The sequence below is a fragment of the Elephas maximus genome, chromosome 25 (genome assembly GCF_024166365.1).
Source record: "Elephas maximus indicus isolate mEleMax1 chromosome 25, mEleMax1 primary haplotype, whole genome shotgun sequence".
Classification (NCBI taxonomy): Eukaryota; Metazoa; Chordata; class Mammalia; order Proboscidea; family Elephantidae; genus Elephas; species Elephas maximus.
The window spans coordinates 54175254-54201429 of record NC_064843.1 but is presented as its reverse complement, the minus strand read 5'-3'; the positions used below and the strand labels follow the sequence as shown (position 1 = coordinate 54201429).

Sequence of the window (26176 nt, the reverse complement as noted above, 5' to 3'; positions counted from 1 at the left end):
CTCCCTCGTTAACATAAATTCACTGCCCTCTAAGGTTCCTATCTAATTTTTCGAGTTGCTGTTGTCAATTTGATCCCATAGAGATCAAGAGCATAATTCTCAAGGCAGACCTTTTTTACTAATTAAGTTAAACTATTGTTTGGTTTTAAGAAGACTTCAGGGGATATTCCTGGTGTAAGATTTAAAGGTTAACTCAGAGTAGAAGTTTCAGGGGTTCATCCACTCTCCATGGCTCCAGAAAGTCTAGAGTATATGAGAATTTGAAATTCTATTCTGCATTTTCCCCCTTTTGATTAGAATTCTTCTATGGAATCTTTGATCAAAATATTCAGTAATAGTAGCTGAGCACCACCCAGTTCTTCTGGTCTCATGGAAAAGGAGTCAGTTGTTCATGGAGGCAATTAGCCACACATTCCATATCCTCCTCCTATGCCTGACTCCTTCTTCCTCTGTTGTTCCAAGTGAATACAGACCAATTGTTGTGCCTTGGATGGCTGCTTGTGAGCTTTTAAGACCCCAGACACTACACACTAAACTAGGAGGTAGAACAAAGCACTAAACATATTATCAGCCCAATTATCTGAGCTGTCCCCTGAAACCATGACCCTAAATCTCCAAACCAAGGACCTAAATTCCATGAAGTGTTTGTTTATATAAGCAGCCTCAGCAGCTACTTTTTTTTGTCATTGTTGTAAATATATCTATCATACAACTTTTGCCAGTTCAATTTTTACAGGTTTACAACTTATTGGGAAACCCTGGTGGCATAGTGGTTAAGTGCTACAGCTGTTAAACCAAGGGTCTGCAGTTCGAATCCACCAGGCACTCCTTGGGAACTCTATGGGGCAGTTCTACTCTGTCCTATAGGGTCACTATGAGTTGGAATTGATATGACAGCACTGGGTTTTGTTTGGTTTTTACAACTTATTGACATTGATTACAATAATGGGCTGTGCAACCCTACCTTTAATTAATGTGGTTTTTCCATCACCATAAGTTTTTTTTTTTTAATGTTATGTATTCATATTCATTTGTCTTAAAGTATTTTCTAATTTCCCTAATTATTTGTTATTTAATTTACTGGTTGTTTAAGAATGTGTTGTGTAAGTTTCTCATATTTTCAAAATTTCCTTCTATTATTGATTTCTAGTTTCATTCCATTGTGGTCAGAGAAGACACTTAGTATGATCTCAGTCTTTTCATGTGGAGAATGTTTCATGTGCATTTAAGAAGAGTATGTATTCTGTTGTTTTGGGGCGACATGTTCTGTACACATCTGTTAAGTCTAATTGGTTTACATCGTGGTTCAAGTCCTACATTTCCTTGTTGATTTCCATCTACATGTTTTATACATTGTTGAAAGTGGCGTATTGAAGTCTTCAACAATTACTGTAGGACTGTCTATTTCTCCCTTCAAATCTGTCAATGTTTCACATATTTTGGGGCTCTGTTGTTTGGTGCATATAATGTTTGTAATTTTTACATCCCCTTGATGGACTGACCCTTTTGTCAATATATGATGTCCTTCTTTGCTCTTGTAACCATTTTTTATTTAAGGTATTTTTTTTTTTTTTCTGATATTATTATAGCTACTCCAGCTATTTTTTTTTTACTATTTTTCTATCTTTTTGCCCTCAACATATGTGTTGGATCTAACATAAGCCTGTTATGCACAACATATGTTTGTATCATTTTTGAAAAATATATTCTGCCAGTATGTTTTTTAATTGGGGAGTTTAATCCATTTACATTGAAGTAATTATTGACAAGGAAGAACTTCTGCCATTTTGGTATTTGTTCTCTGTATGTTTTATGTCTTTTCTGTTCAATTCCTTGATTACTGTTTTCTTTTGTGTTTAATTTTCCTAGTGTATCATTTGTATCATTTGTATTCCTTTCTCATGTCCCTTTCTCCATATATTTTTAAGTTATTTTCTTAGTGGTTAGCTTGGAATTACAAATGACCTCTAACATTTATAACAATCTGGCTTGAATTAATACCATAAGGTTCAGCATTATATAGGACTTTGCTTATATATAGCTTCATACCTTCTATGTTGTTATTATCAAAAATTACATCTCTACACACTGTGTGCTCTTTAATATAGGTTTATAATTATTGTTTTATTTACTTTTTGCTTTAAATCATATAAAAAATAATAAAGAGGGTTTACAAACAAAAAATACATAACTAGCTTTTATATTTTATTATATATTTCCCTTTACCAATTTTTTTTTACTTCCTCATACAGCTTTGAGTTATTCCCTGATGTCCTTTCATTTCAGCCTAAAGGACTCCCTTTAGCATGTCTTGTAGGGCAGCCTGCTAGCAACAAAATTCCTTAGGTTTTTTTGTTTGTTTGTTTGTTTATGTAGGAATGTCTTAATTTCTCCTTGAATATTGAAGACTAAATTTGCTACATACAGAATTTTTGGCTGACATTTTTTTTCTTTGTTTCAGTGTGTTAAATGTCATTCCACCACCTTCTGGCCTCCATGGTATCTGATGAAAAATTGACTGTTAATCTTATTGAGGATTTATTGTATGTGACAAACCACTTCTCTCTTGCTGTTTTCAAGATTCTCTGTCTTTATCTTTCAATAGTTTGATTATAATGTGCCTCAGTGTAGATATCTTTAAGTATATTCCATTTGAAGTTTATTGAGCTTCTTGGATATCTAAGTCCATGACTTTATCAAATTTGGGAAGTTTTTGGCTATTATTTTTTCCAATAATCTTTCTGTCCTTCTGGAACTATCATAATGAATATGTTGGTATGCTTGATAGTATCCCCTAGGTTTCTTAGGTGATGTTCATTTTCCTTCATTCTTTTTTCTTTCTGTACCTCAGACTGGATAATTTCAGTTGTCCTATCTTCAAATTTGTGAATTATTTCTTCTAATTTTTCATTTCAGTTATTGTACTTTTCACCTCCAAAATTTGTTTGGTTTCTTCTTATAATTTCTCTTTATTTTTGACATTTTTTATTTTTTGAGACATCATTCTCCTTGTTTCCTTAAGTTCTTTGTCAATGGTTTTCTTTAGCTCTTTGAGCACAGGATGAGAGTTGTTTTAAAGTCTTAGTGCCAATAAGTCCAGTGTATGGCTTCCTCAGGGGCAGTTTTTATTGATTTCTTTTTTTTTATCTGTATGAGTCATACTTTCTTGTTTCTTTGTATGCATTGCATTAATCAGATTTACTCTCCTTTCCTGGGTTTATTTTTGCTGTTTGTTTTAGGCTGTAATTGTTTGTTTAGTGAATTGTTAAAATTATTTTTATAGATACTGCATTCTTTGTTGTGTGTAGCCAGTGAAGTCTCTGTTTTGTTAGCTTAGTGGTCAGTTAGAGATCTTACAGTGATTTCCCTAATCCTCTGCAGGAAAAAAAAGGGGGGGGGGGGTGGTGGAATAAAGGAATAAAGAAGGAGAGAGAGAAAAAGAAGGAAGGAAAGAAGGAAATGAAATGAAATTAGACTTCATGGATTTGCTCTGCTTTGGGGCACTCCTTCAATGCTTAGGCAGGCTGTTTACAACTGTGCTGTAGCCTTTACTTCCTGATTTTTCTGAGAACTAATGCTAGCCAGTGGTGAAAGTATAGCATCCTCTGAGTTTTTTTTCTGAGCATATTTCCAACCTGGATATATGCATAACATTGTAGATTCCTTGCTATACACAGAAACTTTTCAAAGCTCTTGTTTTCCCATGTATCTCCATCCTCAGCCTCTTCCTTCCCATACTTTTTGGTTTGTCTGCTGCTTACTCATCCTCTTATGTCTTGTCTCAGTTGGCTGTGGTTAGAATATTTGTCTTTAAGTGCTTTTGACAAATGCCAGCTTGAATATTTCCCCACCCCTGAGAATGCTTTAAGGAGGGAGAAAATAAAGGCAATTCCCTGAACCAATCCCTCAAGAAGGCACCAGGCAGGTTGACAGAAACAATCACAATTTTCCAAGAACAAGCTCCATACTGCTCACTCTAGCACCAGCAAGGTGCCCCAGGTACACCAACCACTGTCTTCGCAGCCACCACAATGCTGGAGAGGAAGGGTGGTAGGAGGAAAGTTAAAATGCCACAATGCTCTCTTACAGAATTTCAGTCACTTTTTTTCTTCTTTAAGCATCTTCCTGGTTGTTATAAGTTTTTGATTAGACTCCAGAGATCTGAAAAAAGTTTATTCTAATAGTTTTTGCCAGCTCAATTCTGACAGTTAATGGAGGGACATAGTTATGAAGTTTCTTACCCCTCCATTTTCAGTGATGTCACTTGTGAGGTGTTTTATTGATAATTTAATCCCTTTACCTCTCATGGGTTTATTCAGATTTTAGATGTTTTTCTGAGACAGTTTTGGTAACTTATATATTTCTATGAATTTATTCATTTAATCTAAGTTGGCTAATTTTTTTTTAGCATAAAGTTGTTCATAATAGTCTCTTTTAATCATTTTAATTTCTTTAGCATCAGTAGTAATGACTTCTCTTTCATTCTCGTTCTTGATAATTGTGCGTGCTCTTTCTCTCTCTCTCTCACTGTTCTTGCTTCATTTAGCCTATTGACCATCCTGAAAATTTTTCTATGTATCCTTGAGAAGAATGTATATTCTACAATCATTGAGTGCAGTGTTTTTACACATCATTTAGGTGGAGTTTGTTGATAGCAGTGTTTAAGTTTTCTATGCCTTGCTGATTTTACATCTACTTGTTCTTTTGCTTATTGACAATGTTGTCGTGTTCTTAGGGGCTGACTCATAGCGAACCTATATACAACAGAATGAAACACTGCCCAGTCCAAGGAGAATACTCTATTTCTCCTTTCACTCCTGTTAGATTTTGTTTCATGTATTTTGAGCTCTTGTTACTACACACACACACACACAATTGTTTTATCTTCCTGATTTATGGACCTTGTCTTCATCATGAATTATCCCTCTTTGTTTCCAGAAACATTTCTTACGTGAAATACTAACTTGTCCTATACTAATATAGCCACTCCAACTCTCTTATGCTTACATGGTATATCTTTTTCAACCATTTTACTTTCAAGAGCAGTGGTTAAGTGCTCAGATGCTAAGCGAAAGGTTGGCAGTTGAAACCCACTAGCTGCTCTGCAGGAGAAAGATGTGGCAGTCTGCCTCAGTAAAGATTTACAGCCTTGGAAACCATGTGGGGCAGTTCTACTCTGTCCTATTGGTCTCTAGGAGCCAGAATGTACTTGATGGCAGTGGTGATTTTTTGTTTTGTTTTTTACTTTCAACTTATTTCTGTCTTTGAATGATGCTTTTATGCAATCTGATAATCTGTACCTTTGATTAGGGTGTTAAGATCTCATTTAAGTAATTATTAATATGAATGAATTTATCTGTGCTATTTTGCTATTTGTCTTCTATATGTCTCCTGTCTTTCCCTTCTTCCACTTATATTACTTTTTTTGCATCAAATACAATTTTTACTGTACCATTTTAATTCCATTGCTGATTTTTTTTAATTATTATTTTTTTTAAGTTATTTTCCTCATGGTTGCTTTAGAGATTACGATATACATTCTTATTTATTGTAATCTATTTCTGGTTAATAAACATCATTTTGGTAAAATATAAAAACTTTATCCTCTCTTTTCCCACTGTGTGCTATTGTCATATATACTATATCTGTGTTTATTATAAACCAAACAATATAGTATTATAATTGTTGCTTTATACACTCATACCTTTTAAATAAGTTAAGAGAAGAAATAAGAAAAAAATATATTTATAGGGTCTTTCATATACATATTTCCTATTGTGTTTTTCACTTCTTTCTGTGGTTTTATGTTACAATCTGGTGTCATTTTCTTTCAGCCTGAAGATTTTTTTTTGTTTTTTTTTTGCTATTTCTTAAAAGAAAGGTGTGGGTCTTTGTTTATCTGGGAGTTTCTTTGTTTCACCTTCATTTTTTTAAGGATTATTTTGTTGGAAGTTTATTTTTTGCCTGTTGGCAATTTAAATACCTCATTTCCCTGCACATGGCCTCTATTGTATCAGATGACAAGGTAGCCATTAATCATATTGACACTCCTGTGTACATGACTTATTTTATCTTACTAATTTCATAATCTTCTCTTTGCCTTTTTCTTTCAATAGCTTTACTGTTGTGTGGATCTCTTTATATTTATTCTACTTATGTTCCTTTGAATTCTCAGTTTGTAGATTACTATTTTTTCATTAATTTTGAGAAGATGTGGGCCATCATTTCTTCAACCATTTATTCTGTTCTTTTGTCTTCTCTCTTTATGGGACACCCAATACAGATATATCTGTACACTTGTTGCCTCAAACTCTCTGAGGCTCTATTCACTATTTTTTCTCTCCATTATTCACATTGGATTATTTTGATTGATATATCTTTAAGTTCACTGATTCATTCTTCTGCTGTTTTGAATCTGTTATTGAGACCCTCTCATAACTTCTTAAATTTCAGTTACTATTTTTTTTTTATACTCTTTAACTCCAGAATTTTATAATTTCTGTGTCCTCACCAAGAATCTCTATTTGTTGACTCATTTTTGTCATACTTCCTTTAATTCTTTAAATGTGGTTTCCTTTTGCTCTTTGGATATATTTATAATTTTATTGTTGTTGTGTGTCATGGGGTAGGTCCCATGTAACAGAGTAGAACTGCCCCACAGGGTTTTCTAGGCTGTACTCTTTATGGAAGCAGATCACCAGCCTTTCTTCCACAGAGCCCTGGGTGGGCTCAAACCACCAATATTTTCGTTAGCAGCTGAATGCTTAACTGTTGTGCCACCGGAGCTCCTTTAATAAAAAAAATAGCTGTTTTAAATTCTTTGTCTGTTATTACATCTGGGGACAATCAGAGATACTGCCTATTGACTTAACTAAAAAGACCTGGCTATATTAGAAAATTTGTTTATTTGTTTCTTCTTTAGTATGCTTGTTCCTTAAAAGCTACATGGTTTATAACACTGCATTTTAAAGGCATAAACTCATCCTGCATTTAACCAAAAGTGTCATTTTAGTAATTTTTAATAACCTCTATACCATGCGGGTACCCTGGTAGCAAAGTGGTTAAGAGCTCAAGCTGTAACCAAAAGGCTCACAGTTGGAATCCATCAGCCACAGCTCCTAGGAAACCCTAGAGGGCACTACTCTGTCCTATAGGGTCACTATGAGTTGGAATTGACTCAAAGGCAACAGGTTTTTTTTTTTTTTTTAATACCCATATGAATAAATATTTAAACAACGGTTAGTGGGAAAAAAAAAAACTGCAGAATGCCTATAATATATAATGCATTTATGCAAGTTTAACCAAAAAAAAAAAAAAAGCCAATATTACCTGTTGTTTACGGATACATATGAATATAGAACTATGACAAATTGACAGAAAGGTGCATATCAAATGCATGATAATGATTGTCTCTTTTGTGGAGGAGAAATAAAACTGGGAAAAAAATCAAAGAGGACTTCATTTATAATGTCTTATGTCTTTTATTTAAGAAACGTGACAAAATCCTCACAAATTTCTGAGTATTGGTGATATACACATGTGTGTGTGTGTGTGTGTGTGTGTGTGTGTGTGTGTGTGTGTGTGTTTGTGGTGCCTGGGCCAATCAAAACAGTATGGAGCTACTAAAAAAAAAAAGCTACTAGCATCTCTTAATTGCTCTGCACCAATATTTCTATGATTTTAGACAACACACATTGGCATGAAGTTCTCCATATTCTGTTCCAAATAAAGTTAGTCTCTCAGGCAGAGCTGTAGACCTCTTTGTCTTATAGCCTGTGTCTTCCCTGGGCAGAACCCTTGCACCACTGCGTCAGAGCTGGGAACCAACCAAGGTAACCAGTTACAGCTGAGTCAACTCCAACTTTTGGCAACCCTGTATGTACCAGAGAAGAACTGTGCATGCTAGGATTTTCAGTATCCCACTTTTCCAGGAGTAACGATCCCTACTCTGTGAGTGAGCTCCTGATGGGGAGGGGCTCTAGGTGAAAGCCCCTGGTTTTCTCCGCTATTCTCTCCTGGCATGTGTTATGTTTCTCTCAAAAATGTCTGTCAACTTGGCTAGGCCATGATTCCCAGTATTGGGTGATTGTCTACCATTTTGTCATCTGACATGATTTTCCTATGTGTTGTAAATCCTGTCTCTATGATGTTACCGAGATGGAATTAGCAGCAGTTACGTTGATGAGGCAGGACTCAACCTACAAGATTAGGTTGTATTTTAAGGCAATCTCTTTTAAGAGATATAAAAGAGAGGATCGAGCAGAAAGACATGGGGACTTCATAACACCAAGAAAGCAGCACCGGGAGTAGAGCACATCCTTTGGACTTGAGGTTCCTGCACAGAGAAGCTCCTAGTCCAGGGGAAGATTGATGATAAGGGCCTTCCTCCAGAGCCAACAGAGAAAGAAAAACTTCCTCTGGAGCTGACGTCCAAAATTTGGACCTCTAGCCTACTAGACTGTGAGAATAAACTTCTGTTTGTTGAACCCCCCACAAAAAAGTGACAAAATACTCACAAATTTGAGTATTGTAAATATATATATGTTATATTATCCTTTGCTGAATTTTTTGCATTTCTCAGAAAAAATAATCATTCTTTAATTTGTTTTGTAGGTTCTGATTTGTGTATACTCTATTTTATTTAATGAACACTAATACAGAGTTTATTGTGCTCTGGACATTGCTATAACTGCTTTACAAATGTTAATTTTTAATCTTCATAACAATTCTGTAAAGCAGGCACTATTCTTATCCGATTTTACAGATAAGGAAACTAAAACATAGCGAGATTAAGTAAGTAGATGTACAAGATAAACCAACTGCTGAGTATACTGGCTGGGTTTGGCTCTAGGATTTATGCTCATAACCACTATATTATGCTGGCAATGAATGGATCACACCTTTACTGATGAAAAACTGAAACTGGAAGGGGAAAATCTGTAAATAATAGCAACACCCTTTAGGAAGGCAGTCCAGTGATACGCACAGCCTGTGTTACAATCCATCTTAACAACCTACATGTGGATATCACATAAAAATACTTATCTACTTTCCAGGTGAAAGAATTATACCTAAAGGTGATGAATGTCTGCTCAACTGTACTTAAATCATTGACAGTTTCCCCTGATTTAAAAAAAAAAAAAAAAAAACCCCACTGCCATTGGGTCGATTCCAACTCACAGCAAACCTATAGTTCAGAGCAGAGCTGCCTCATAGGGTTTCTAAGGAGTGCCTGGTAGATTCGAACTCCCAACCTTTTGGTTAGCAGCCAGAGCTCTTAACCACTACATACCAGGCTTTCCAAAATCTGACTTTCATCCCCAGATAAGCCCTTCCTTTATGGCCCACTTCCCTTGCACTTTCTTTTCCACCACCTCTACCACTGCCGGTGAAGACATAGAGAAAGTTGGCTTATTTATTAATTCCCCACATAGCAAAATTACTGCCTTGTTTAACATAAGATCCTTTCACTTTTAAGTTTTGTTCTTTGTTCAAGTTATATTAACAACTCGAATAGGTTTCAGCCATGGGAGCCTACACTCCTTCTGTGCCACTACCAGCTCCATATACACCTTGTCACTACTACTAACAATAATAAGGGGCAACATTACAATGGCTAATGTCCTTTATTTGTGTACTCACAAGTTCTGAGTTCAATGGGGCTATCAATAAATGAAATATCACCAAGTTATGATGTGGGGGCCTCTGGGATTATATGAAAATTCTTTTTCTTGAGCTAGGGACTAGGGACTAGGCTACTCCAAAATATCTTATTTGACTTGTGACCTCCCAGGGTATTTGATAAGGAAAGAATGGCTACTGTACCTTATTCAAACTGAGGGACTCTTCTCAGACAGAAGGACAGGTGAGCCTAGAAATTCCTCTTTTAGTACTGGTGATTTTTCTATTCCCAGAAAATAACTCTGAGGGGTATATTATTTCTAGGGAATCAGAGTTAGAAAGATAAGAAATGGGAGTTGGGGAAGAAAGTATGTTACTCAGAAAAATCAGAAAAGGAGAGTTTGGAGACAGATAAATCTATGGCTACACCTTTATTCTCTTAAATAATCCAGGTTAATTTAAATCATAAATCCATAGCACGCTGGTTAAAAGATGGGAATGTGGAGTTGGAGAGTCACAGTTAAAAATTTGGATCTGCCAATATTTTGTCATCCTAACCTCTCTGAGCTTCTGACCTTTCTTCTGTAAAATGGGACTAAAAATAGCACAGTCAACACCCCATAAAGGTTAGTTATTATGACCATTCCTTTATTCATCCATTCAACAACTAATTGTCAGATGCCTACTATATGTCAGGTTCACTGCAGGGTTCTGAGAATACAACAAATAAACAAGACAGTCCATGCCATCATGGAACCTGTAATCTAATAGAAGAGACAGTGACATAAGAAAACACATTATATTAGATAGACACAGCAGGGAGGGTGGTGGTCCTAATCTCTCTGGGGCATGCAGAGGGACTTGTTGGAGGATTGATAAGTGAAGATCTGAAGTATGATTCGGAGTTCGTCTAAGTGGGGTACGGGGTTTGGATGAATGGAGATGTAGAATTACTCCATGTTTAACAAAACTGAACTAGTGAATTATGCTTTTTCCAACTACAGTGGAAAAGAAACCCAAGCTTTGCAAATGTCTTCTTGGTCCATGTCCTGCACAGCTGACACTGCAGGCCTGGACATTATACCATATTTGTAAGTACGACGCCTTAGCTGTGCTCAGCCTCTAGGAAACCACAGAAAGTGGTGGCTGTTTAGCTCTTGCAGCTATTTGTTTGATCTGTTTGTTGCCAGAAATAACCTTGAGGCAGGAGCAGAGTTTTAACTACGATCTCCTGACACATCACCTCTTGCTCATCCTCTCCTAGAGAATGCTCCAATATTCTGCATCTCTCAGGCCCCCTGCTTCTCCCTCCCTGCTGTCCAGAACTGAGTCCATTTATGCTTCCCACACCTAAGTTCTGTTTAGCCCTGCTTCCAACACCAGTCTGGAGACGGAAATACTCAAGCAGCCTCAACCCTCCTCTGAGCTAGAGCCTGATTTGTGTCACCTCTTCAGACTTGGGTCTAGATACCAACTCAGTGCTGACCCCTGGGCTCCAGACTGTTGCCCAGGTCTCCCCTGATGCCATTCAGACTCAGACTCAGGATAGATGCCTCTGCCTGGTCTTCCCCGCCGCTCTCCAAGTTGCAGAACCCACCTCCTCTTGGTGCCCAACAGGCTTCTTCTGGGTTCCTCCTTCCCTGCGTTCCTTTTCCAGGTCAGCTGCCTTCCAGACATATACATTCTGTGGTTCATCGATTCTGTTCTTTTGCCTGAATAGGGAAATGCTATTGTTTTTGGTTCCTCTTTCCTCAGTCCCTGTCCTGCCCTAAGTGATGTTTTCAGCTCACCTCCTGGCTTGGTAATGTTGCATGAAGCTGGTATATCACATATTCTAGGATATAATAATTTCTGACTCTAGACATTTAAGTACCTGAAAGAAAGCTTCCTTATAACCACCACTCCTATAGGGTCGCTATGAGTTGGAATCAACTCGACGGCACTGGGCTTGGCTTGGGCACTATCATATAAGATTAAATAAGCTACTGTTCCAATAATCTTTATTTGTGTATATAACCTATATTTATATGTAATACTCTTGAGCTCATTTGTGGTTAAGCATAAATAATATGATTATATTATCTTCCCTCAAAAGAAATTCTTCTTTACCACATTTATTTGGATTTTTGTTATCCAACAATTCAGGTTATTCCCCTTTATTTGGATATAACAACACCATATCTTACAATTATCCAGGGCTAAATCTTTCAGTTTTAGATTGCAATGATAATAATGATGACAACTATAGTAATAACTATCTATCTAGCATTTTTATTTGAAAGGCACTTCATAATGAGCAATTAGTTATTCCACCTCTGAATTATATTTATCATTATAGTCATCATTCCAGGGGAGGTAGCCAGGACACAAAATACTGATTTGCCCTAACTCATGAAAAAAATAATTAGTAATTAATGACTTAAGCCAAAGACAGAGCTGCAGCAATAAGTGACCATGTAAAGCAAAGGGGCCTTCTAAGTAGACCTCTCCATGGGTCCACGGTGATTGTGAGTGAAACCCTAGGAGCTCCTTGGAATTTTTGCCATTGAAAACTGACCAGGCTTATTCCCTCCTACACCGTATGTCTTCAGTTTAGGGGTATGAAAGCAGCTCCAAATGACAGAATAGGATTCTTAACAGTGCCAAAGTTGAAAAGATTATAAAAGTGGCTTTCAGAAAAATGCATCACCTTTTATTAAGGTTGATCCATAACAGACATAGTTATGAAAACCATCCTCCCCCATAAATTGAAGAATATAGTTTAGAGGTCCCAGAACACAAGAGGCTTGGCCTGAAATATTTTCCTTGGACTTTTATTTCCTACTGTGCCCTTACAGGTCACACTCTGAGATTCTTTGGGGGCAAAGGATAAATATTTAAAGCTAGAATTCGATAATGTTTCTTTTTTAGAGTTTTGCAATGATTTTGCTTTTAATACAAGTAGGTAAGCTATATAAGCATTATACTATAAAAGGTAGATATATAGAAAATCCTGGTGGAGTACTGGTTAAGATCTATGGCTACTAACCAAAAGGTCACTAGTTCAAATCTACCAGGTACTCCTTGGAAACCCTATGGGGCAATTCTACTCTGTCCTCCAGGGTTGCTATGAGTTTGAATAGATTCAACAGCAACAAGTTTTTTTGGTTTTTTTTAATAGGCATATCCTGGCAGCTGTGTAAAGTACTTCCTAACTCTACATCATTTGTCTTGAGATATGATCTGTGCTTTTAATCATTAAGGTATCATTTAGCTAGCCAAACACAGAGGGAATAATCACAAAAGCCCACAATTTTTACCAAGACATTTATACATCTAAAAAGAGGGCTTCCATTGTTTGTTTTGCATTTATTTATTACTATCTGTGGGCATGCTTTACTTATCTAAATGTTTCTCTCAATTTTTTTTCCCAAACATTAATTGTGAAACAAATACACAAAAGTAGTATAAAATAATATTTACCAACTATAAAACTAAGTTTTTAAAATGCAAGCCCTAAAAATTAAAAGCAAAATGGAAATAAATTAGCTTATGAGCATCTAGCTGAGAGCATAAACAGAGACTACTTTTTAGAGATACACATTGAGATATGTAGGTGGAATCCATACATTAAAAGGGCCACAAAAGGTATACCAACCAAGCAGTGTAAAAGCCTTATTTGTATCCCAATTCAATCAACTATATTGTAAAAAATATATATAAGACAATAAGAGTAACATAAACATTAACTGGATATTAGATGATATTAAGAATTTTTGTTTTGTTTTGGTTTTACATTTGAAAACGGTATGTGTGTTACGTTAAAATAAAAAGGAGAAAAATGTAGCCCCTCTCTTTTAGAAATGCATATCAAAATATTTACAGATGGAATGACATGATTTTTCAATTTGCCTCAAAATTATCTGCATGTGTGTTCAGATAAAAGTATAGATGAAACAAGACTGGCTATGAGTGAAAAATTGTTGAAGCTGCATGATAAAAAAATGGGATTCATTATATTATTTTCTTTACATATGTGTTTACATTTTTCTACATTAAAAACTTTAAAAATAATAATATAGCCAACTTGGAAAACCAAACTTCTTGGGGGAAGACTTTGATTTTCTTCTTAATCAAGTTTGTATTTTGGTAGTTATTTCAATAAGAGTCCATGATTAATAATTTAAAAAAAATATATCTGAAAATGTCTGTTTTTTTGCCTCACTACTGAATGATATTTTTTGTGGGTAAGGAATTCTGGGTTGATATGAATTTCTCTCAGATATTACTATCAATACCATTGCCTTCTATCATCTATTGCTGCTGATAAGTTAACTGCTAGGCTAATAGATGTCTCTTTATAGGATATATTTTATTTATGGTATCTTTAAAAATTTTTGTCTATTTTATCTTCTATGCCTTCTCTATAATGTGCCCACTGCTATATTTAACTTAATTTGTCTCCCTATATGTGACTTCTATGTGAAAATTTGTGTCTTTTGCAATTGTGGAAAATTATTCGTTACTATATCTTAAAATATTGCCTTTCCTGAAATATTTTTCTTCATTTTCTGGAATTCCCATTTTATATATGTTGGCCCTTCTCCTATTTTCCTTGTCACTCAATCTCCCTTTCATATTTTTCATCTCTATATCGCTGTGATGTATTCTGGGTAATTTTCTACACAGCTATCTTCCAGGTCATTAATTCTCTCTTCTCTTATGTCTAATCTGATGTTATAAATCTATTTTCAGTTTTAAATTTCAAGTCCACAATTTTTCATTTCTATTATTCCTATTCATTTCTTTTTCACATCTGCCTCTTTTCATCCATAGTATTTTATAATTTTCTTATGGTTTGGATTCTCTATTTTATATCTTAAATCACGTTAAACACATGTATTGAAATTGTATATTCTGTTTTAGGATACTATCTAGCTACCTTAGGTTAAATGGGAGTTTAATCCTGATGTTTACCATATCTGCCGACTTGTGCATATTTGGAGTTCATTTTGAACTGATTCTGTGTGTATGTGTGTGTTTATAATAGACTTTATTTTTAGAACAGTTTCAGATTTATAGAAAAATCAAGAAGACAGTACAGAGTTCCCATATACCTCACACTCAGTGTCTCCTTTATTAACATTTTAAATTAGTATGACACATTTATTGCAATTAATGAATCAACACTGACACATTATTGTTAACTATTTTTTTTTTTCTTTAACATCAAAACCCAATGCTGTTGAGTCGATTCGGACTCATAGTGACCCTATAGGACCAAGTGGAACCACCCCACAGAGTTTCCAAGGAGTGCCTGGTGGATTCGAATTGCCTACATTTTGGTTAGCAGCTGTAGCACTTAACCGCTACACCACCAGAGTTTCTATTGGGCTATAGTATATTTGGAGCCCTGGTGCACAAAGGCTGAGTGTTTGGCTGCTAACCAAAAGGTCAGCAGTTTGAATCAACCAGCCGCTCCTTGGAAACCCTGTGGGGCAATTATAATGTGTCCTATAGAGTCGCTATGAATCAGAATCAACTCAAACTCAATGGCAATAGGTTTGGTTTGGGTTTATAGTATATTCGGATTTCCTTAATTTTACCTAAGATATTTTCCTCTTCTGGGATTCTATTCAAGATACTACATTACATTTATTTGTCATGTCTCCTTAGGCTTCTCTTAACTGTAACAGTTTCTCAGACTTTCCTTGTTTTTGATGATCCTGACAGGTTTGAGGAATATAGGTCAAGTATTTTGTAGGAGTCCTTGGTGGCACAATGGGTAGGTACTCAGCTGTTAACTGAAAGGTTGATGGTTCAAACATACCCACTGGCTCTGAAGGAAAAAGACCCAGTAATCTGCTTCCATAGAGATTACAGCCAAGAAAATCCTACTCTGTCACTTTGCATTGCTATGAGTTGGAATTATATCAATGACACCCAACAACAACATTTTGCAGGATACAGCTCTAATAGAATTTGTCTGGTGTTTTTCTTATAATTATACTAGGGTTATAGGTTTTTGGGAGGAAGATCCAGAGCACCATTTTCATCAGATCATGTCAATGATACATACCATCAACATGATTTATTACTGTTTACGTTGACCTTGATCACCTGGCTAAGGTAGTTTCAGGTTTTTCTCCTACAAAATTCCTCATGTGTTTAGTATTTTCAATAATGTGCCCATTTGGACAGGGCTTTTTCTTTTTTGAGAATACCCTGTGATCTAGGCAATAAGTATTTACCTCTAGGGTGATTTTAATTTACCTCTAATAGTAACCCCTAGAAATAATTTCTATGTTAATTTCTGGGGTTTGAGATTCTCAGACACATGTATTTTATAAACTTGAGTACAAAACTCAAAAAAGTTGCAGGCCCAGAATTTTAAACCTTAGATGAATCCTCCTAAGAAAGCTGGGAAATTTTTCAAGCCCACACTTCCACTGACAGCACGGCCATTTGATGGTCCTGGCTTTAGGTAATGGTCTATGTTCTAATCCCTTACTTTACACTGGCCTAATATCCTATTCCCAAATGATAATTAATATCCTAGCCCCTTGTGTCCAATACGTCCATCACCATCTATACTACCACAAAGGTGGCTTCAGTTCACTTTGGCTTTTAGTCCTCTCTTATTTATGGAACCCAAGGATTTCCATTTTTTTTCTTATGACCCACCACTGTACTAAATTAACATTTTACTCCTTTTTTAATTGTTGCTTAAAATATACACAGCAAAGCATACACCAATTTAACAATTTCCACACGTACAATTCAGTGACATTGGCTACATTCTTCAAGTTGTGGAACCATTCTCACCCTCCTTTTCAGAACTGTTCCTCCCCAATTAACATAAACTCACTAGTCCCCAAGCTTCCTGTCTAATCTTTCAAACTACCGTTATCAGTTTGATCCCATACAGATAGTTATTTAAAAGAGCACAATGCTCAAGGCAGACATTCTTTGCTAATTCAACTGAATTATTGTTTGTTTAAAAAAAAAAAAAAAAAAAACTTCAAGGGATATTTTTGGTTTCAGATTTAAAGATTATCTCAAAACAATAGTTTTGGGGGTTCATCTAGCCTCAATAGCTGCAGAAATTCTAGTTTTCATGAGAATTTTAAATTCTTTTTGCATTTTCCCCCTTTTGATGAAAGATTCTTCTATAGAATCTTTGATCAAAATGTTCAATAATGGCAGCCAAACACCATCCAGTTCTTCTGGTCTCATGGCAACCGAGACAGTTGTTCACAGAGGCAATTAGCCACACATTCCATTTCCTCCTTCGATTCCACTCTCCTTCTTCTTCTATTTCTCCAGGTGAACAGAGACCAGTTGTTGTGCCTTGGTAAGCCGCTTGTAAGCTTTTAAGACCCCAGGCACTGCACAATGAACTAGGAGTTAGAATAGCAGCACTAAAAATATTAGGTGCTTAACTGAGATGTCTCATGAAACCAGGACTCTAAGCCTCCAAACAAATTTTTATTGAATTTTATCCATAATTTTTGGGTGTTTGTGGTGGGAAGGTTTTCAGTCTGTCAATTTCTAGAATCTAAAGTCTTCTTAATCTTGTTGTTTCCTCCCCTTTTCTAGTAATATACACATGAAAAAAATTACTTCCCATGTTATCACATTATCTTTTTTGAAGAATATCACTATTTTATTCAAAATTTTATAAGTCCCAATTGTTTACATTATTAATATCCAAGAGAGTTACCAAAACGAACACGGAGTATTTCTTCACATGACTAAATGGAAAATTTGACAAGAATGAGATATATTATTTTAACTTAAATCAGTTAAGATTTTAAAACAAATTGAATCCCAGCCATGAACACTAAGAGTAAATATCCTTACATTATTTCTTCTGAAGATTTAACACAATGATAACACAAAGGCTTTATGGAACAACCACAAGCTAAAGAAATTAAGTAAGTCAGAGAATGAACCAATTAGCTTTAACAGTGTACAAAATTATGAACCTAAAAAGTGATTATTTATTTTAATGAAATATGAAATAGAGGTTATGGTATTAATGTCTACACTTCTATTTCTAAGTAACCTATTCTCTTTATGTCATAATATTTTAAAAATGAAGGGTATTACAAAATCAATTCATTGTTTTCAACGAAAAACCTAAATCAAGTAAAATATTAGGAGTTTACTGCTCATAATTCTAATTGTCGATTTTTTGTTTTTTTTCAAGCATGAGGTATAAGAGCTCAACAGCCTTACCTAGTTAATAACTTTTCCTAAGGCTTGTCTTTGATCTTATTTCTTAATGAATGTCAAATTTCATTACCTGGCACTTTAGCATTTGAAAAGTTTTCCCATAGGTTTGAACAAGAAAAATCAATAACAATAATATCCTGATTGAAAGACATAGCTACCTAACTACCTGCAATATGATAAGACATGAATAAGACAATAGACTTTCCAGGATATATGTCCTGCCTTTTAAGAAAGGAACGGATGCCTATTATATTGATGTGAAAGTATCATTTTAATTCAAAAGACCCATGCAAGGTGAATTCTTGGAACAGCTGAAAGAATGTAAGGAATTAAAATTTCTCAGAGAATTTAGCCAAACAGGGACCAGACTGGTCACAGGAATGGATGTGTCTGTTGCCAAATCAATAATCATCAATACTGGCACACAGTAATAACTCAAATTTGTTGAATAAATGAATATGAATGAATGAGTGAACTTGTGCACATAGGTGTGTCTGTGTGTAGGAATAGGTGATGGGTGGGTGGAGATGCACTGTGTCCATTAAATGATGTGAAATAATCTTATGATTATGCTGCTTTTCAACCAGGTATTTTGGTACCTTGCACAAACTGTCTTAACATATAAATGAACATTAATAATAAACAAGTGCTAGGAATTCTCTCTGCAAGTAGAGCTGGCCCAACAAGGGATGGGAGAGTCCAGAGGAAGAACAGCTAACAACTCCAGGTTACTGAGTCAAATCCATCTTTGGGCCCACGGTAAGGGGCACAAGGAGAGCAAAAAGGTTTCAGAGGTGGGAAAGGCCATAGGGTGTTCTGTGTTGTGCTCCCACGCTTGATTTTGTTTCCGTTCTAGAAAAAAGGCTTGCCCATGCATTCCATTTGGTGCTGAGTATTTAGCGGTACTTCTTGCTTGCACTTAAAGATTTAAAATTAACATGCTATAGAATCACTCTGTGAATGATGTATAGAATAGAATAACAGCACTGGTACACACACACACACACATACATAAAAGTAATCAACTGCTAACTGAAAGTTTGGCATTTCAAAACCGTTAGTGGCTCCGCAGGAAAGATGTGGCAGTCTGCTTCCATAGAGATTTATGGCCCTGGAAACCCTATGGGGTCGCTATGTGTTGGAATTGACTTGATGGCAGTGGGTTATAATTAAAACAGCAATTGTACAAAGTTATGTGTATAAAAAAAACAGCCTAAAATTGCCATTCTGTCAGGGCATGTCATTTTAAATGCCTGACATTATGCCTCAGGCATCAGCACTCAGGAGCTCTGACAGGCTGGACGAGGAAGTGAAACCCACACGCAATGTCCAGTTTGGGTTCTTTCAACAGGTTCTGGTTTTATATAAACTATTATGTCAATGAAAGGTAAAGGCATTATCTGAAGTAAATGTTGTAAATTTTGTTCCTTTTTATTACGTAGTGATCTGAAAGGGATTGAAGAATTAACTCTTTAATTCTGATTTTTTTTTCAAGTTCTGCTTCTTGACATAAAGTGAGATTGGTTGCAATGATGTTCTTTTTATTACATAACAGGACCTTGTGCATGTAAAACATTCTTGTTCATGATGGACAGGCATGTATTTAAAATGCAATGTTTTCTAGGACTGAACCTCAAATAAACCAAAAAGTTTTCTGGACCTGGGCAGCCATCCAAAGGTAGCATAAGCCAGCACCATTGTATACACTTTCATATTAGCAGTAAAAAAAAAAAAAAAAAAAAATTTTTTTTTTTTTTTGGGCTTGTGAAAATAAGCCAAGGAAGGCCTCAGCTATAACTCAGCCCCTTGGTTTCCTGTGTTCTCATTCATTTTTCTTGGTGTAAACAGAATTACCTACCTGTGCATAGAAAAAGCAAACCTGGAAAGCAGAGATATATTAAAAAATACAGAGCCAGACAGAAAGCCGTGGAGTCGGAGTTAGGAGCACTGTTCTCTCATTCTACCTTTGTCCCCAATAAACTGGATTATCTTGAAGAAGTCCCCAAAGCTCCCTAAGTCTCATTTTTCTCAATGATTAAAATAATAACAACAATAAACCCAAACCAAACCCACTGCTGTAGAGTCCATTCCGACTCATAGTGACCCTAAAGGACAGAGCAGAATTGCCCCATAGGGTTTCCAAGGCTGTAAGTGTTCATGGAAGCAAACTGCCACATCTTTCTCCCGAATAACAACAGTAGTAATAAGAAGTAAGAACACTGATCTCATTTGAGCACTGTGGCAGAGACACTGGTGCCATGTATTTGTCACACAATTTCCTGTTCCCCGAAAATTCTGGAAGAGTCCATGTTCCCCAGCCTCCCCTGCAGTTAGGTTGGGGGTCACTTAACTGAATTCTAATCCAGAAAATGTGAGTAGAAGTAATGTAAGCCATTTTCAAAACCGGTGTTTAAGTACACCTCACAAGATAACCCAGCTGTCTCCTCTGTTCTGTGACAGCTTTAGCAGCCACATAGTTCACAGTAAGCTAAAAAACATGGAAGCAGTTTGGGTCTCTGAGCTACCATTTGAAGGCAAGCCTGAGTAGAAAAGCCACTACTCCTACTCAGGCTATCATGTGAGCAGGAAACAAACTTCATTTTATTAAGCCACTTAGATTTTAATTGTTTATTTGTTACCACTGCATAACATAGCCTATCCTAACTAATATAAAAGAACTAAGTGAGTAGATAAAATGTATTATATATATATAGGATGTTATACAGGGTGGTATTGAAAATAATGGTTAATGTTGATGAAAAGCTTATAAAAGATTAATAGAACTTCAAAAGCCTGTAAAGTCTGCCTGAGAGGCAAAATCTGTTTGTATCTTCACTTTTAGAAGAAACCAATTACTGTTAACCAGCCACATACTTAACTGAACAACTAGTATGTACCTGTCCCTGCCTTTGACATACCTAAGAAATACAGACAGAGATGATCAATTTTACTAAATGACTGGGTGGACATGGCCCTATCATCTATTTTCTGGACAATGAACTTCAGTCATTGACACCAAAGTTCAGTAAAAAGACTACCTCTAGTCCAAACAATAAAAATCACACTTTAGTGAGGTGATTCTCTCACTTTAAAATCAGAACCGAAAGGATAATCTGTGACCACTTTTTAATATCTCCTTTTAGGAGAACTCTCTTCTTGGGTTATAAAGACTAAAAAAGAACAACAAAACACTAAGCTTTCTGGGTAATATAATTTGACATATACTGATTTTACCTAAAACATAATTTTCCATACAGTGATATTCTATACACAGTCAAAAAAATAAAAAAACCAAACCCACTGTTGTCAAATTGATTCTGACTCATAGCGACCCTATAGGACAGAGTAGAAACACCCGACAGGGTTTCCAAGAAGGAGCTAGTGAAGTCAAACTGCCAACCTTTTGGTTAGCAGTCAAGCTTTTAACCACTACACCACCAGGGATCCATATACAGTCAAGTACTACTTAAATAGAATTTGGAGAAGCCCAGCTGAGGACCTGAAAAAAATGATACTTAAGGTAGTTTCCATTATTTTTTGTTAAGGGGTATCAAATTTTCTCGATCAAATTGTTTAACCAATCAAAGAATTATTCTCTTTCAAGGCCTCGGAAGGGACACAAATTCAAGTCAATAAAAGAAACTGTTGATTAAGTCCAAGAGAATTACATCAACTCAGTTGCTCCTTATTGGATGATTGCTAGCTATTACTTTACAAATATCACTGACAGGACTAAAAAGATTTGTCATAGAATCAAAGGGCCGGAAATCAGAGAACGCTAAAAATGTTCCTTAATTTTTAAATGCAGCTTCCCAAAAATCAGACATGTATTTTAGAATAATCTTGACATCTCTAGAAACGCATAAATGAATTTAAGCCTGTCAATGACCTATTTTAATGAAAGAAATTATAGCCAATTTAAATCCTTGTAATCTATCTTTATGATGATGGTGAGTTACTAATTTTAGAAGTCAGAAATAAGAAATGATGGCAAATAACTGCAATTAGCAAAATCAGCCATGTAAGAGGGGGACAGTAGAGTATATACTTTGGGTAAACAGGAAACTGAGCAAGCCTATGTCTGGAATGTTTTATGATGGCTAAACATTCATAAGGCATCTTCTTGCAAAGGGTAGAGGAACCATAACGAAATATAAGCAAAGTCACTGGAGTTCATTCTGCACACACCAACTATGCAGACTCATAGTAAAACAAAGTAGCTGACCAATACGAGGTGACCACTACGGCAAGGGTTCCTCATTGCTTGCCTTAATGCTTACTCTCCTTCCTCCTTGGTAAACAGAACACTGAATTTTTGGTGAGCACATTGCTTCTTGGAATAAAAGACTATAAGAATCTGGAAAGGAACATTTGATCATGTTCAAGGATAGTGTGGGATGTTAGGGAAAGCTGATTAAATAAAACTGACTGAACCTTTTCTATTCCACCTGACCTATACCATACTTTTGATGGCAAGAACTCCAGCAGCCATCATGGACCCTGAGGCGACCTTGAGTATGGAAGCCATGCTTGGGTCCTTGATGACACCATGAACTGCCATATAATCATTCTAATATACATCTAGACTATTTGTATATAAGACATAAATATACGTCTATCTCCTTTAAGCCACTATTATTTTGGATTTTTCTGTTATGGGGGGTTAAAGTGATCTTAACTAATATAATTAGTCAAATCAGTAAAAAAAAAATTATCAAAAACCATAAATTAACTGTCTAGCTAATTTGTCTGCTGTTTTAACTTGGTCAAGTATTAGTTGTTTTTTTTTTTTTTAAATACTAATATAATACTATAAGAAAATCAGCACTGTGGACAATTTATTGTAATAATATTTTCTTCTGTAAGTGACCTGAAGGAAAAAAATTACTGGGTATTCAATTCTTAAGGAAAAAAAAAAAAATTTCTCTTCTAATTCCTAAAAAATAAAAGTGCAATGAGAAATCCTATAGATTTATATTTTCTAAAGCAACTTAGGAAAGAAGAAAAGAAACAGACATTTACTGACCTGTACTACTCTGTTACATACCAGACATTTTCATTTAATTCTTACAACAAACATTTTAGGCAGTGAGTATTCTCCCCATTGTTTAAGCTGAAGAAACTGAGGCTCAGCGATATTAAGTTACTCTTTCCCAGTGTCCACACTGTAAGTCCCAACTTCAAACCCCATGCTCTTTCCCTAATATTCTGCTATAAAATGTACATTGACATGTATTAATATGAAGAACACTTTTTAGTTTTACTCTTCTTTATTGTTCCTATTTCCAAGATTCTGTTTAAGGAAGAAAAAAAAAAACCTGATTCTTACATAGGAACAATGGTTAAATTTTTAATCTCCAAATAAAAATTATGCTGATGAAAGCCTGGAAATTTTTTTGAAAGCCTAGGGCTCTGTACATTCATACCTACTTAAAGTCATGTTAATGAAACGAGAGAGCAAGAAGGTAAGGGAAACTGTGAGAGTCAGAGAAAGTGAGATAGACAACAAACTCATTTATGTCCTTCTGAATCTTAAATGGGACCCTGGTGACACAATGGTTAAGAGCTCTGCTGCTAACCAAAAGGTTGGCAGTTCAAATCGGCCAGGTGCACCTGGGAAACCCTATGGGGCAGTTCTACAAGGTTGCTATGAGTCGGAAGGGAGTTGACAACAACGGGTTTGGGATCTTAAATGATAAAAACCCTATTCGATTGTATACTTTTATTCTTTCCCACTATATTATACAGACTGGGGCTAGGAAAGCTTTCATCTTCCAACCTAGAAATAAAAATAATAATTAGTTACAAAATTTTAGTATCAAAAATATTTCCTGGACAGGAGTCTCTCTCTTTCTCATCTTATTTTGACCTCTTTCTTTTCCTTTCTCCTCTAAATTCACGAAGAAAAAGCAAAGTGCCAATACTAATTTCTTTTGTGTCTTACACAGTAAATGGCTGATATATGAAGCTCTTAAGCTACAAAATCATGAAAAGCAAAAGAATAACATTATGGTGGCAAAAGAAACCACATGCCCCTAGATGTACTGTTGTTTTAGAATTCATAAAAAACAAACAACAACAACAAACAAACAAAAAACAGTGACTGTCATCCACTCTATGTGTGTTCACCTCATTAGTTTATACCTGTTACAACTTATGCCAAGGGTAGAAATACAAAGCTTGACTAGAAGAAAAACAGCATTCCACATATTTGATGTTGATTAAAATAACATTTAGGCAAACTTAACATATTTCTACTACACATTATTTTCCTGGAAGTCATGTTTGTGGTTGATGACTATAGCAAAATTAATTTTCTTTAAAGTTTCACTGAACTTACTAAACATCTTGTGTTTTGTGAGTAATAAAAATCTATTTTAAGTGATGTTCAGGACTCACCCCCTCCTCCTCCAAGAAGGCTGCCATTTGCTGTTCAAAAAAAAAAAAAGAGAGAAAAAGACATTAAATAATATATAAAATACATAATATGCCAGAGTAGTTCAAGAAAAAGCTGGCAATGATTATGTCACATACACATATATAAAAAATGGACTTTCATGTAAAGATAGCCTTTATTACTTTTTTATGACAGTATGAAAATTAAAATATTTTACTATTTTTTCTTTTTTATCTTTAAATGACTTTTTATAATGTACTTCCTTCTAGTAAAATGAAGTACATATTGTGATCCTTTTATTCTCTATTCAGTATCTAAATTAATCTTCTGGATTCTTCATTTTAGAAAGAAGAGATAGAACAGTGCTATACAGGCAATTTCAATGATTTCAAAAGACAATGTTACATGAAATTATAATGATAATTTTAATTAAATTAAACATCATCGATCAAAAATATCTCAAGACATTTTTCAGTGAGGATTCTTCAACTCGATAGTAACAGATATATTACTTTTTATTTTTGTAAAACAATGCTGCCATTTCATATCCATGTCTTATTAATCAAGCACAAATATTTATAGAAACTAAATAATAAGCAATGTACAAGATAATTCCATTTGTTTTCTTTCAAGAGATCAAATTTTCAGAAAGTTCCTCATAGGCTTCTGCCGAAGTATTAAGTGACCTATGCGTATGTTTATCTTATCATAATAATAATTGGCAAAACAAAAGTCAGTATACGTTGCACTGAGCCTTATAGCATAGAGTTCATATGTTTCATAGGCATTATCTTATGCCATTATAAAACTATCCTGCAGCAATATAAGGAAATTAGGTGGCAAACAAGTTCCCCTTCTTTGAGAAGAAAATGAGCTAACAAAAGGTTAAATAAATCATTTAAGAAAGAGGAGCGAGAGGTCTTCAAGTTCAATTGCAGTGAGCTGTCCACAGACCCACATCGCCACAAACTAGGAGCAAATATCACAGTTTAATGAGTCCATCAATAAACATTACCAAACCCATAGTTCTTTGAGGTTAAATATGTGATGGCTTGCTGATTACTGAAACACTATAGAGGATACCATGAAATCATGAAAATGCATGGAGAGCAAACGCCCTTGAAGGTGTTTACAATATGTCAATATTATAACATCAAATCTTGTGCATGACAATATTTCAAGTACCAAAAAGTCCCAAACCCATTGCTGTCCAGTTGATTCCAACTTATAGCGACCCTGTAGGACAGAGTAAAACTACCCCCATAGTGTTTCCATGGCTGTAATCTTTAAGGAAGCAAACTACCACATCTTTCTTCTGAGTGGAAGCTGATGGGCTCCAAACCGGGACCTTTCGCTTAGCAGCCAAGTGTTTAACCACTGAGCCGCAAGGGGTTCACTTCTTCCAAGTACCTCTAAACCCGTTGCTGTCGAGTTGATTCTGACTCATAGGCACCCTACAGGACAGAGAAGAACTGCCCCATGGGGTTTCCAAGGAGCAGGTGGTGGATTCAAACTGCCCACCTTTTGCTTAGCAGCCTAGCTCTTAACCACTGTGCCTCGAGGGCTCCCTTCCAAGCACAGGGCTGTCTAACTGTGGCTCTTGCCTTCCCCTCAGTACTTTTGCCACAAACATGGACTAAATAGCAATGCTATTACTCAACTGTAAAAAAAAACTCACTTCTGATGTCATAAAGTCATTTGCCACATATCACCTCAGGTCTCCAAATCCCTCTGACTTCCCAGTGAGAAAGTGTGCTGCATTCACATAGAGAGTAGCCAGGACTTAAAATCCTGCCCCAAATCAAGCTTTGTAAATGTTGAAGTGTTAACTTGTTGAAAGGGCAAGAGGAAAAATGTTTAAATTTTTCTTTTGGTCTCATGCCCCTTAGTGAATGGTGGAAATTTCATCGATCCATGTCCCTTGGCTAATCCCAACATTTT

At 35.6% G+C, this 26176-nt stretch overlaps 1 protein-coding gene across 3 annotated transcripts in view; it reads right to left on the bottom strand.

The window, feature by feature from the left end:
• MACROD2 (mono-ADP ribosylhydrolase 2) overlaps positions 1-26176 on the bottom strand; it is a 2492337-nt gene that overhangs the window by 1915399 nt on the left and 550762 nt on the right. For all 3 annotated transcript variants that reach the window (XM_049869821.1, XM_049869822.1, XM_049869824.1), the window contains exon 4: positions 24238-24267. In XM_049869821.1, coding sequence (XP_049725778.1) covers positions 24238-24267 — 30 coding nt within the window. The remainder of the gene's footprint in view (positions 1-24237; positions 24268-26176) is intronic.